We start from the raw sequence: 13,852 nt of genomic DNA on the forward strand, positions 1-13,852 counted from the left end.
GTCTTATTGGTGGCCACGTCTCAAAGCCGATGTCCAAGAGTTTATAGCAGCATGTCCTAAATGTGCCCAACATAAGAGTCCAAGAAGTTCTCCACCAGGTTTGTTACATCCACTATCCATACCCAAACAACCATGGACTCATATCTCAATGGATTTCGTGACCGATCTACCTCCATCAAAAGGGCGAAATACCATTTGGGTGATAGTGGATCGATTTTCGAAAATGGCACATTTCATTCCATTAACTGGGTTACCATCAGCCCCTTTACTAGCCAGATTGTTCATCTCTGAAATCTTCAAGTTGCATGGCCTTCCTCGAGAAATTGTTTCTGATCGGGGAACACAGTTTGTGGCCAAGTTTTGGAGGTCGCTTTGTTCATCTTTAAATGTCAAGTTGAACTTTTCTTCTGCATATCATCCTCAGACAGATGGACAAACTGAGAGAGTCAACCAAGACCTTGAAACATTTCTCCGGCTATATATATCGTCCTCTCAGGATGACTGGGTTGACTACCTTCCATTGGCAGAATTTGCTCATAATAATCTCTTCCATTCATCTTCAGAATCTACGCCCTTTTATATTAACTTCGGCTTTCATCCTCGTGTGCCAGAGTTTCATCCATTGCCAGCCCTAGAGGTCCCAGCAGCAGATCAAGAGCTTCAACGTCTATCTAGCATCTGGAGTTGTGTACGTAAGTCCTTGGTCAAAACTTCCGCTCGTTATAAATCTTTTGCAGATAGAAAACGTAAAGCTGTACCGAATTACAAAGTGGGAGACCAAGTTTGGATTTCTACGCGCAATCTCAAGTTCAAAGTTCCTTCTAAGAAATTTGCTCCCAGGTTTATTGGTCCATTTCCCATTGTAAAGGTACTCAACCCTGTGTCATACAAAGTCAAGCTGCCACCGTCTTTGAGAATTCCTAACGCCTTTCATACATCTTTACTGAAGCCTTTGATTCTCAATAAGTTCCGTACTACCCAGTCCAAATCTCCTAAAGTTCACTCTTTGCAGAACGAGGAATTTGAAGTTAAAGAGATTGTGGACTCACGTTCCCGATATGGACGTTTACAGTTTCTGGTCGACTGGAAGGGTTACGGCCCGGAGGAGAGATCCTGGGTTTTCTCTGAAGATGTTCATGCTCCAAGACTGGTACAGAAATACTTCTCCAAAAATCCTGACAAGGTTCAAAGGTGTTCGGAGACCACCCGTAGAGGAGGGGGTACTGTCACGAACCGGTCTCTCACCTTTGCGGGTTCTGGGGTTCATCCGTTGCCAGTGCGGTTGCTCGCGGTGCTGTGCGCCCGTGTGGGGACACGGCGTGATCAATGGCACAGGTAATGCAGAGTCTGGGAACTGTGAGTGCGGGGACCAAATGGCCTAAGGCACTGCGGTGTGTCTGCTGTATAGGAGGTGGCCATGTTGGAGACCAAATAGCTAATACTGAGCACTTGTGAAAACACCTGTGGGCAGGTGTAAGCCAATCCCGTGCTTGTGCTGCCTTTAAGTAGGCTGGGATTATGTCACTCTGGGCCAGTGCTTTGTTGTATCAAAGCTGTGCTCTAGCTCTGAACTCTCTCCGTGCATTCCTGTGTGATTCCTGTGGTCCAGATATCGCCTCCGTTCCCAGAGGTCCGTTTTGCAGCCTTCACTGCCAAAGATCTACCGGCTCTCCATTGTGCTATCAGTCAATTGCACACCTATTGGAAATACTTGGATTCCCAGTGTCCTGCATGAGGTTACCTTGTCTGTCTGCCTATCATACAAAGTTTGGAGGATTCCAATTCCCTCAGCTGTTCGTTTGTTCAACTCTGCATTTAACCCATTCATCACCTTGCCATCTACTACAGTTTCACAGTGATCTCCGGAACCCGCAAGTAACCCAATTCAGTACTTTTTCTATGTTGTCATTACAAGGATAATTCTTCACAGTCTCTCAGTTAACTCTTAAAACTCCATTGCAAATTCTTACAGTCAATTCTCCATGTCTGCATTAACCAGTTAAACACAATCTACAGTTCAGCATCAAAGCCTGTTTATATTTGGACAATTCAACATTTATTCTTCAGCTTGTTTTTGCATATGTTTCCATGAACATTTCTTTTATTTATTTCTGAGTTTTCTCTTGCATATTATTTCTGTCATTCCTGCAATACTTCAGTATAATGATGATTAACAACTAGTCATTTAACTCCTTACTGAATTGTTACTTTAATAAATATATGAAACGGAACTTCCTTCGTCCTCCCTGTTTTCTTCATACCCCAGCACCTACACCTGTGGTTGGCTCCAGGTTAACGGATTCACAAAAACACCCGGACCTGACACCCTGGCTGAGGACGACCTGGAGTTCTCTCATTCGGTGCTGCAGAGTCATCCGCACTCTCCCGCCCGTTTGAGAGCTTTGGTATAATCCCCATGGTCCTTACGGAGTTCCCAGCATCCACTAGGACGTCAGAGAAAATAAGAATTTACTTACCGATAATTCTATTTCTCGTAGTCCGTAGTGGATGCTGGGTGCCCATCCCAAGTGCGGATTGTCTGCAATACTTGTACATAGTTATTGTTAACTAAATCGGGTTATTGTTGTTGTTAGCCATCTTTCCAGAGGCTCCTCTGTTATCATGCTGTTAACTGGGTTCAGATCACAAGTTGTACGGTGTGATTGGTGTGGCTGGTATGAGTCTTACCCGGGATTCAAAATCCTTCCTTATTGTGTACGCTCGTCCAGGCACAGTATCCTAACTGAGGTTTGGAGGAGGGTCATGGGGGGAGGAGCCAGTGCACACCAGGTAGTCCTAAAGCTTTACTTTTGTGCCCAGTCTCCTGCGGAGCCGCTATTCCCCATGGTCCTTACGGAGTTCCCAGCATCCACTACGGACTACGAGAAATAGAATTATCGGTAAGTAAATTCTTATTTTTTTTTACTATTTCTGTTCTAACAGTGAACTCTACAGAGTTCGAAGTCCACACTTCTACGCATTTTGCTGATAATCTAAAAAAACAACTTCCAACAGTTAATACGTATCATTTTAGACTTGTACGTGTGCAAAATGGATCAACCATGGTTGAAGTGGTTCAATCTAGAATTCTAGAAATCCCATAAAAGTTTAGAATCTTTGTACTGTTTTGACTACCTACTTTGTGACTGGTTTGGGCATATCTGTGCAGAAGCAGAGCCTGAATAAATAGACTCCACAGGGCCCTAGGCAGCTCACTGTTTTGGGTCTTCTTTCATATATTTGTCAAAAAAGAATGTAAATTAAATGGTTAAACTGTTGTAAACTATTGTAATGCTTACGTATATGAGCAGCAATTCACATTTGCAGCTATATTGTTTCCCATAAAATTAATACATATTCTTAGGCTATGGGGACCATATTTCTGAGATGGATTACCCCAATTCCCCGTTCTGCAGTTGTCCGGGAATCAGGGAAATTCAACATGTTGGAAAACATCGATTTGCCAATCCCGACCAAAAAAATTATTGGGATTGGTGAGTCCGAGATTTGTAAATTGCTGTTTTCCCCCAATCTACAGGCGTTTCGACAATCATTAATGGGCGTCGGTTTTGATCGCCGATCACTATTGGGGAACTGCGGAACTGATGTAGAGCCTGCATTAGGGTACCCAGGTTTTCTACGCAATAAATACAGACCTGGAACATGTGTTCTCTCAGTCCATTACATCCGATGTTGTTCTCCATTTTATATAGATTTAATATCCAGAATTTTCTATATTGCTAGTGTCCAGTTTAAAGATCTCTAGTGCCTTTCATTAATATATGGGGGTAAATGTATTAGTCTGCGTTCCCGGCGAGTCTGCCCAATGTTATAAAGGGGCAATCATTTAAAAGACAAAACCAACATGTAGTCCCTAGATACCATTGCTACTATATGTGTATGACTAGTGTTAGTTTGGGGAACATTGGGGGTCATTCCGAGTTGTTCGCTCGTTGCCGATTTTCGCTATGCTGCGATTTGTTGCAAAATGCGCATGCGCAAGGCACGCATGGCGCATGCGCTTAGTTATTTAACTAAAAACTTAGTAGATTTGCTGTGGATCCTGCAGCGCTTTTCAGTCGCACTGCTGATCGGTGACTGATTGACAGGAAAGGGGCGTTTCTGGTTGGTAACTGAGCGTTTTCCGGGAGTGTGCTAAAAAACGCAGGCGTGCCAGGTAAAAATGCGGGAGTGTCTGGAGAAACGGGGGAGTGGCTGGCCGAACGCAGGGCGTGTTTGTGACGTCAAACCAGGAAGTAAACGGACTGAGCTGATCGCAATCTGTGAGTAGGTCTGGAGCTACTCAGAAACTGCAAGGAATTATTTATTAGCAGTTCTGCTAATCTTTCGTTCGCTATTCTGCTAAGCTAAGATACACTCCCAGAGGGCGGCGGCCTAGCGTGTGCAATGCTGCTAAAAGCAGCTAGCGAGCGAACAACTCGGAATGAGGGCCATTATCAAGTTCCATATTTCCACTGGTAAAATATGATCTGATCTGGGAAAATTGTGGCACATGGGACCTGCTCCTTAGTTTGTGCTGAATAGAATATAATGTATTACATGTTATCATTCAATTCTAGAGTGCAGAAATATCCCATCTATGTACAGAGCAGCACATATATTCCATTCTTTTACCATAAATTGGAAGTAATTTGTGCATAGTCGCCCTGTGACGTGCATAAGGGGGAGATGTATCAAACCTTCGCTAGATTGGGGAAGTGGACAAGTTGCTCATAGCAGCTACCTATTCTTTTATAGAATGGACACGATAAATGGTAGTTATAAACTGATGGTTACTATGGGCAACATGTTCACTTCTCCACTCTAGTGAAGGTTTGATACATCTCCCCCTTACGCTTGTAATGTTTACCCCTGGAAATATTGGCCCTCATTCCGAGTTGTTCGCTCGCAAGCTACTTTTAGCAGCATTGCACACGCTAAGCCGCCGCCTACTGGGAGTGAATCTTAGCTTAGCAAAATTGCGAATGAAAGATTCTCTAAATTGCGAATAGAAATTTCTTTGCAGTTTCTGAGTAGCTCGATACTTACTCTGCCACTGCGATCAGTTCAGTCAGTTTCGTTCCTGGTTTGACGTCACAAACACACCCAGCGTTCGCCCAGACACTCCCCCGTTTCTCCTGCCACTCCCGTGTTTTTCCCAGAAACGGCAGCGTTTTTTCACACACACCCATAAAACGGCCAGTTTCCGCCCAGAAACACCCACTTCCTGTCAATCACACTCCGATCACCAGAACGATGAAAATACCTCGTAATGTTGTGAGTAAAATACCAAACTTCTTAGCAAATTTACTTGGCGCAACCGCAGTGCGAACATTGCGCATGCGCAATTAGCGGAAAATCGCTGCGATGCAAAGAAAATTACCGAGCGAACAACTCGGAATGAGGGCCATTATTCCATAACTCTGACCCTGGTTTTTTATCATTCATCAGTTGCCCAGTACTATTCCTGTTTCTCTTGCTGGATACAATTCCCGGGATCTGTTTGTATCCTGTATGATCTACATGTTAAGTTAGATGGTATCCGGACTCTGGGTCGACAGCACTTAGGTCGACGCCTATTGGTCGACAGTGACTAGGTCGACACCAGAAATAGGTCGGAGCGGCCATTAGGTCGACATGGAAAAAGGTCGACATGAGTTTTAAAAAAAAAATTTACTTGTTACTTTACGATCTACGTGGACTACAATTGGGAACGGTAACCTTGCTGAAGCATGCACGGGGACATGGTGCCCGTCACTTTACGCAGAAAACGACACCAAAAAAACATAAAAAACTCATGTCGACCTTGTTCACGTCTACCTAATGGCCGCGTCGACCTGTTTCCTGTGTCGACATACTCACTGTCGACCAATAGGCGTCGACTAATGTGTGTCGATTCTAGACACTGTCGACCCTGAGTCCCATACCCAAGTTAGATATCCACCCAAAGTTAATGTTTACTGTTCGTGGACAGTTCAGTTATCTGCATAGTGCGAGTACGATCCCCGTAGAACGACGTAGATCAGAATAATAATAAGTACAGCTGGTCTGAACAACTGCTTCTCCTGCTTGACGGCCAGTGTTATCGTGACCTGGTTCTGGTTTGACATTTATTTATTTGCTGCCATCTGTGATGTAATACAGTAAAGTCCCATTCGGATCATATCACCCGGCTGGCACAGATTTAGCTGGTTGGTTGCAGTGTCAGGCTGTCCATGGCATTAATCTACTGTGCAACATCTTGGAGCGCAGGCATGGCAAGTGTGCCTATATGTGTGTGTGAGGTGAGAATGTGCCGGACTGGCATGTCATGCACGGGGCTGTGGGTACTGCAGCAACTCATAGTCGGTTCTGCACCTGCGCTGCTAGTAATGTATATCCCTCTTCTTCTGCTCCTGTCTCTCCTCTCCACTCCGCTGCTGTTGCTATGGTTACCCTGTGCAGGATGAGATCCTGGTGAGTAGTCAGGCAGCGGCTGATGGCATGAGACAGGGACTGTGCATCAGGGCAGACATTTGCACGCCTCTCCGCATCCGCACACACACACAGCCTGCCGCAGTACTCTGCTGTAATCACTGCAGTGCCCTCACAAAGCACCAGGAGACTCGGAGAACCTGACATTCCATGAGATGTAAAATGAATTGCTAAATGTGGCTCATGTAATACACCAACAACAATAGTGAGAAAATAACACTTCTGTTTTCTCCAGTAAAGTGAATCAACAGCTGGAGAGATACAGACTGACTGTAGGGCTATTCTAACTGCATAATAAAAAATAAATAAATACATAAATATATATTTATATAGTCAATTTATTATATTCAAAAGGTGATGTATTACAAGCACCACTGACTAAACATTTGCAAAATAGGCACAGATCTCATTAAGGAGGGTGCTCTTATTGCACCCCCCCCCCCTCAAACAATGCACAGAACCCCCGATGCACTGTCTCTTCGCGCTCAGTCCCCCCTTCCCTGTGTGTCCTCATATCCTTTCCTCCTGTTCCTTTCCTGCTATTACTGATATTTGTGAGAGTTACGCTCCAGACCTTGATCAGCATCCACAGAACAAAGACAATTTACAACTGGCCCAGGTCATAAGTCTGACGTTATAACTTTTCTCAGGGACTTTTTAAAATGAGAAAACTATAGATCTGGACCTAGTAGTAATAGTTTGAAAGTGAACGTAATAATAATTTTAATAATAATAATGATAATAATAGTATGAAGTCTGTATTATTGTACTGTGCTCTTTTTGCTCCGTCCTTAATACAAATATGTTCAAAATAATAATAATAATAATAATAATAATAATAATAATAATAATAATAATAATAATGACATAAAGATGAAGAAGTCATGTTAGTAAATATGTAGGCACTGTACTGTAGATATGAATTAGTTTTAGACATTTCCCACTGTGACTTCATACTGCAGCCCAGATTTATCAAACCTTGAGAGTGATAAATTGCAAGGTGATAAAGTACCAACCAATCAGCTCCTAGCTGTAATTTATCAAACTGGGGGGCAGATGTATTAAGCCTGGAGAAGTGATAAAGCAGTGATAAGTGGAAGGTGATTACGTACTAGTCAGTCAGCTCCTAACTGTAATTTTTCAAACTCGTAATGATTGGCTGGTGCGTTATCACCTTCCACTTATCACTGCTTTATCACTTCTCCAGGCTTAATACATCCGCCCCACGGTCTGTAACATGGCAGCTAGAAGCTGATTGGTTGGTACTTTATCACCATGCAATTTATCACTCTCCAATGCTTGATAAATCTGTGAAAACAGTCTGACAAAATGACTTCCAAATCTATTAATAAAATGATGACAGATATACGGTTAACTTTAAATACCGTATTCAATTGAATGTTGAGAGGATAGTTAGCAAATTGGTGACTGAAAATTTATATTAGTTTAGCTATTTTTGATTCAGAATTAGAGGAGTGACTAGTAGTTGTGAGGTAAACAAAATACTGCATTGCAGCAAGATGCATAGACAAGAAAGAGAGTCTAATTTCTTGTAATGTTTCCAGCTGCTGGTAAATATTTTATATTTATCCATGTTAATATGGAGAATCCTAGCGGATTAGGATTAAATATCGGGCCCTCTTGCATGAAGAGATAGATTGCAGTATAAAGCTATAGAAGGTCTGGAGTTGAATATCTCACAGACTGCAATTCCATCCATCAGCTTTGCTGGAAATGAGTATCATTCAGATTACTGTTGTGAGATCTCCGATTTACTGTTTAGTGACAACGCAGAATCATACAGTATGTGTGTTGCCTCTTCTAGCAGAGAGGGTGTTTGCATTTCATCACTCGGCTTGGCCTGGCTATATATAAACAAGATGGCCGATGTTTTGCTGCTGTGTGATGGGTTTGCACTTTTTTTTCCCGTCTGATGTGTGTGCATGCGTTTCCTAATCATGGCTGTTCATGTTCCTGCATGCAAACAGTGTAATGACTCCATCATCACTCATGCCTAGCTTTTCCTTATGTGGTATCATAATAGTGTGATGTTAACTACGATGGAGCCAATGGCCCATTTTACCTCTCTTTTCTACCATATGGTTAAATGTAATTGTCTGATACATATGTGCAACGAGACACATAGTTACCAAAAATAGGCAATAGATTCGCAATGGTTATCTTCAGACCACAGCTAAAATACTGAAATTATGCAGAAATAAGTAATTTCAGTCAGTAATTTATCCATAGACACATCTTAATGAGAGAAAATAGTTCTCAAACTATGCCTTTTTTTGGTTTGTTTTTAAATTGCTACTGTCCCGAATACATAAACATGACAAACTTGTTTTAACGCTAACAGTGAAACAAAATGGTGGCCTATACTGATATGGCGAGAGAGGAGATCATTTTACGGACATAAATAATAATAATAATAATAAAAGAAGACTACTTTCTTAACAAACTACTATCTATTTTCTGTGCTGATGTGAATTGTTTTGTTTCAGCTGTGTTTATATAATTCTTTATTGTTGTTTTTTTGCAGTTTTAAATATTCAGCTTTGTTTCCCTCACATGTGCAATGCATGCAGGGTGTTTTTAAAGCTTGACAGAGATTCTCCATAACCCACAATCCTCTATAACATCCAATATGAGGAAACACTGAAGGCAGGCCTGCCTTTATACTAGTAACAAGATCACCTTTTGTTGAACAGGTTATCCGGAAGGGCTGGCTGACCATCAACAACATTGGTATAATGAAAGGAGGCTCAAAGGAGTACTGGTTTGTCCTAACTGCAGAGAACCTATCCTGGTACAAAGATGATGAGGTATGTGCTTCCAGACTTTATATTTGCATTACATATATTATATATAATAATATATTATGTGTGTATTACATTTTGTGTGGGGAAAAAATAATTTTACTTTTGTATCAGAGAAAAACAATTAGCCATAAAGACACCGATATATGAACAAGGCCATAACTATAGTGGTTGCAGGGGGTGCCATTGCTATTGGGTCCAGAAGCTTAGGTGGCCCACCACTTGGGCCTACCTCCAGGGGAGGATTGACTTGCGTAGATAGTGGTTAAGTTCCCACTGGGCCGGTCCATTTTCCCCTTTGCAGTGCTGGTGTAGCCTGCCTACCGGCCTGGACTGGTTCATGCATCTGCCCCGGCTGGATGCCGCACTTACGGGATTTGTTTTCTGCACTGTTGAACACAAAGTGGAAGTTGTCTTTGACTGCCAGATAGCGGGCACTTCCAGGTGCTGTTAAGGTGGGTACACACTTGGCGATGTGCTCTATGAGCGACGTCGCCTAGTGCGTTCCCTTCCCTGCTGGGGCAGTCGGTGGCAGTGCGTACACACTGAGCGATATGTAGACGATATCGCTCAGGCCGGGCAGTGCATGCTGGTTTTTGGATGACAGTCCAAATTGAGCTGCATGCACAGCCAACAGCGAGGGTCGTTAACGACCCGTGGGGCCGCACATCGCTCATCAGCGGCAGCTTACACACCTAGCAATAAAGTAAACAACGTTGCTCTGGAAGGGTCAAAATGAGCGACATCGTTTAATTTATCTCTATGTGTGTAACCACCTTTAGCCAGGAGAAGCGACATAGCGCATGAATCAGGAGTCTGCCAGCAGACCCTTAGGAGGTCATTCAGATCTGATCGCTGGGCTGTGTTTTTTGCTGTCCTGCGTTCAGATAGTCGCCGCCTACAGTGGGAGTGTATTTTCGCCGTGCAAGTGTGCGATGCTATGTGTACGCTGAGCTGCTAAAAGGGGTAATTCAGAGTTGATCGCGGCAGCAAATTTGTTAGCAGTTGGGCAGAACCATGTGCACTGCAGGGGGGGCAGATATAACATGTGCAGAGAGAGAGAGATTTGGGTGGGGTGTGTTTAAACTGAAATTTAAATTGCAGTGTAAAAATAAAGCAGCCAGTATTTACCCTGCACAGAAACAATATATCCCACCCAAATCTAACTCTCTCTGCACATGTTATATTTGCCCCACCTGCAGTGCACATGGTTTTGCCCAACTGCTAACAAATTTGATGCTGCGATCAACTCTGAATTACCCCCAAAATTCTGTGTGTGCAGTCTCTGCGCAGCCCAGGACTTACTCTTCTAGTGCGAATGAATCAGGCTGATGGGGGCCGGAGCTGACGTCAAACACCCTCCCTGAAAACGCTTGGGCACGCCTACGTTTTCCCGAACACTCCCAGTAAACGGTCAGTTACCACCCACGAACGGCTTCCTCCTGTCAATCACCTTGTGTGTGAACGCCCATGCGAACGGATTTCTCGCACCATCCCGTCGCTGACCAGCGATACACGTTGTTGTTGTCCGATGCACGTGCGCATTGCAGTGCATGCACTGTTATGACTTGATCGCCAGCTGTGTGAAAACAGCAGCACAGCAGCGATCAGAGCTGACTGACCTCCTTAACCAGCTGCCATACCAGTTAATGACCTGGTGGAGCCCTGTGATGTACTTTCAAGGTAAACTTGATCTGCTGCTTTTAGGTTCCTATGATTAAGCGGTTTGTGAGCTGCACATTAGGGCGGTAATTCTGAGTTGATCGCAGCAGGAAATTTTTTAGCAGTTGGGCAAAACCATGTGCACTGCAGGGGAGGCAGATATAACATGTGCAGAGAGAGTTAGATTTGGGTGTGGTGAGTTCAATCTGCAATCTAAATTGCAGGTATAATATAGATGTGAAGTGCTGTGTTCTTTTGATATCAATCACAAGGAATCCGTGGGTGATTTAAATATTCCCTACCTCACTGAATACACAGTGCTACCTTATACATTCATATTACTGAGGTGAAATTATTGGGAGCATTCACTGGTGTCTGGTGATAAAACGCTGAAGCTCTTTAACAAACATACGAAGTGTATAATGAAAGATCTCATAATATAATGTGTGGCTTTTAATGACATCAAAGGTAAGGGGGTTGGTGCTATTATAACCACATTGGGGGTCATTCCGAGTTGATCGCTTGCTACGGATTTTCACAGCGCAGCGATCATGGCAGAACGGGGCTAATCTGCGCATGCGTATGCACCGCAATGCGCAGGCGCATCATACGAGTACACAGCGGTTTGTTACCCAGCGATGGTTTCTACAACGATTCCATTCGCACGGGCGTTCGCAAGGAGAGTGACAGGAAGAAGGCGTTTCTGGGTGTCAGCTGACCGTTTTCTGGGAATGGTTGGAGAAACGCAGGCGTTTTCAAGGCGGGTGACTGACACCAATTCCGGACACGAACAGGCTGAAGTGATCGCAGCGGCTGAGTAAGTCCAGATCTACTCAGAAACTGCACAAAATGTTTTTGCAGAGCTCGGCTGCAAATCTGTTCGCATGCTTGCAAAGCGAAAATACACTCCCCCGTGGGCGGCGACTATACGTTTTCAGGCTGCTAAAAGTAGCTAGTGAGCGATCAACTCGGAATGAGGGCCATTGTCTGATACTTTGCCACCTATATATTTACAGTGCCACTTATATAATTTTGATAAACACTGACCTCTAGTCATCCACACATGGATAATGCTAATAAATTAATTAATTAGACCTTGTAACATACTGAATGTGCAGCTGTTCATTTGCATTGCATCTGAAGTGCAGTGTGCGTTTTGATATTAGGCATACTGTGTATTATCTGTAGATAATTAAAGGATCCGGTACTGAATGTACAGCGCTACCTCATATAACTATACTATTGAATCATAACCGTGAAAGGTATCTATTGGAGATATAGCGCTCAGAGTTACTAGATGGCATATATCAAATCTCACTATAGATTATTATTTACCTGCAAATATAGAGGTTTGGTGTCATGATTATGAACAACTAGGGGGTACATTTACTAAGGTGGGAGTTTATTAGAACTGGTGATGTTGCCCATAGCAACAAATCAGATTCTATCTATTCTTCTAGAAGCAGCCAGATAAATGTTACGTAGAATCTGTTTGGTTTCTATGAGCAACATCACCGGTTCTAAAAAATGTACCCTATGTTAGATAAGCCACATATGACTGGAGCACTAACTGTGAGTTTCCTGAAAAGATCACTGGGGACTAGCTCTGATCTTTATAATACACATCAGGGTCCGAGCAATGCAGTGCGAGTCAGCCGGAGCTCCGAGATTCCGGCTGAACTCGTATGTTTTATTTTTTTTTAAAGCGGCAATCATTTACAAGGCAAAACAAGGTTGGCTTTGCCTTGTAAATGATTGCCGCTTTAAAAAAAACATATACGTTTGGCCGGAATCTCAGAGCTCCGACCATATCGTACTGCATTACATCCGGCCCATAAGGTCTAATGATGGAGGTATTGTGAGAGACCCCATATTCCATCTGAGGTGTAGGGTTATTTTGTGTAAGCATACTATTAATGTGACACTATATAAAATACTGCAAAAATGATGCTGACATTTATGGGTCATATTGTGAAACATCTTCCTGTTGTAAGTTTGATAGCTAATCTTCCAGTTGTAAGTTTGATAGCACATCTACGATCACAATCCCTGACATGCGGGGGGGGGGGGGGGGGGGGGCGCCCAGCACAGGACTAGTCCGCCCTGCATGTCAAGTCCTACAAACCTCCCCCCCCCTCCTCCGGGCGGTGATGCCATCCGCCGTTTTTTGGGTCGCAGCGGCTGCGTGTGATGTCACGCAGCTGCCGCAGCCCTTCCCAGCAACGCTCCGGACATGCCTGCGTTGTCTGGACCACGCCTCCCGAGCGGTGATAAAATGCCGCTTGCACGCCCCTTCCAGACCTGTGACCAGGCAGAGCCGATCGATGCCATTGCAGTGATCGGGTCTGAATTAGGCCCATTATCTATTATAATTAAAACTGATAACACTAATATTTTTGGCTAATAATATACCTCATAGGTCTGGTGGATAATTTCAACTATTTTCATATCTGAGGTACATTATAAGGGCTATTCAGCTGCATTGATTTAGCGCAGGCCCAGGTGTCTGTGTGTGTGAGTGACAGCAAATAGTTGTACTGCATGCTATACTCTATATTTGTGGTTACAGAATGATACAGTTGTAACAGTGCTGATCTGTTTCTATAAACACTGCTTAGAAAGTATTGATGTCATTACAGTGGATTTCTTTTATTTCTCTTACGTCCTAGAGGATGCTGGGGTCCATATTAGTACCATGGGGTATAGACGGGTCCACCAGGAGCCATTGGCACTTTAAGAGTTTAACAGTGTGGTCTGGCTCCTCCCTCTATGCCCCTCCTACCAGACTCAGTTTAGAAAATGTGCCTGGCGGAGCCGGTCACAGCTAGGGGAGCTCTGCAGAGCTTCTTTAGAAAAGTTTATTTTAGAGTTTGATATTTTACAGGGAGGCTGCT

At 43.6% G+C, this 13,852-nt stretch overlaps 1 protein-coding gene across 9 annotated transcripts in view; it reads left to right on the forward strand.

Annotated features, from left to right (window-relative positions):
- Positions 1–13,852, forward strand: part of DNM1 (dynamin 1) — a 265,735-nt gene that overhangs the window by 173,862 nt on the left and 78,021 nt on the right. For all 9 annotated transcript variants that reach the window (XM_063936607.1, XM_063936606.1, XM_063936608.1 and 6 more), the window contains exon 14: positions 9,189–9,302. In XM_063936607.1, coding sequence (XP_063792677.1) covers positions 9,189–9,302 — 114 coding nt within the window. The remainder of the gene's footprint in view (positions 1–9,188; positions 9,303–13,852) is intronic.

Source organism: Pseudophryne corroboree, chromosome 8 (assembly GCF_028390025.1).
Source record: "Pseudophryne corroboree isolate aPseCor3 chromosome 8, aPseCor3.hap2, whole genome shotgun sequence".
Classification (NCBI taxonomy): domain Eukaryota; kingdom Metazoa; phylum Chordata; class Amphibia; order Anura; family Myobatrachidae; genus Pseudophryne; species Pseudophryne corroboree.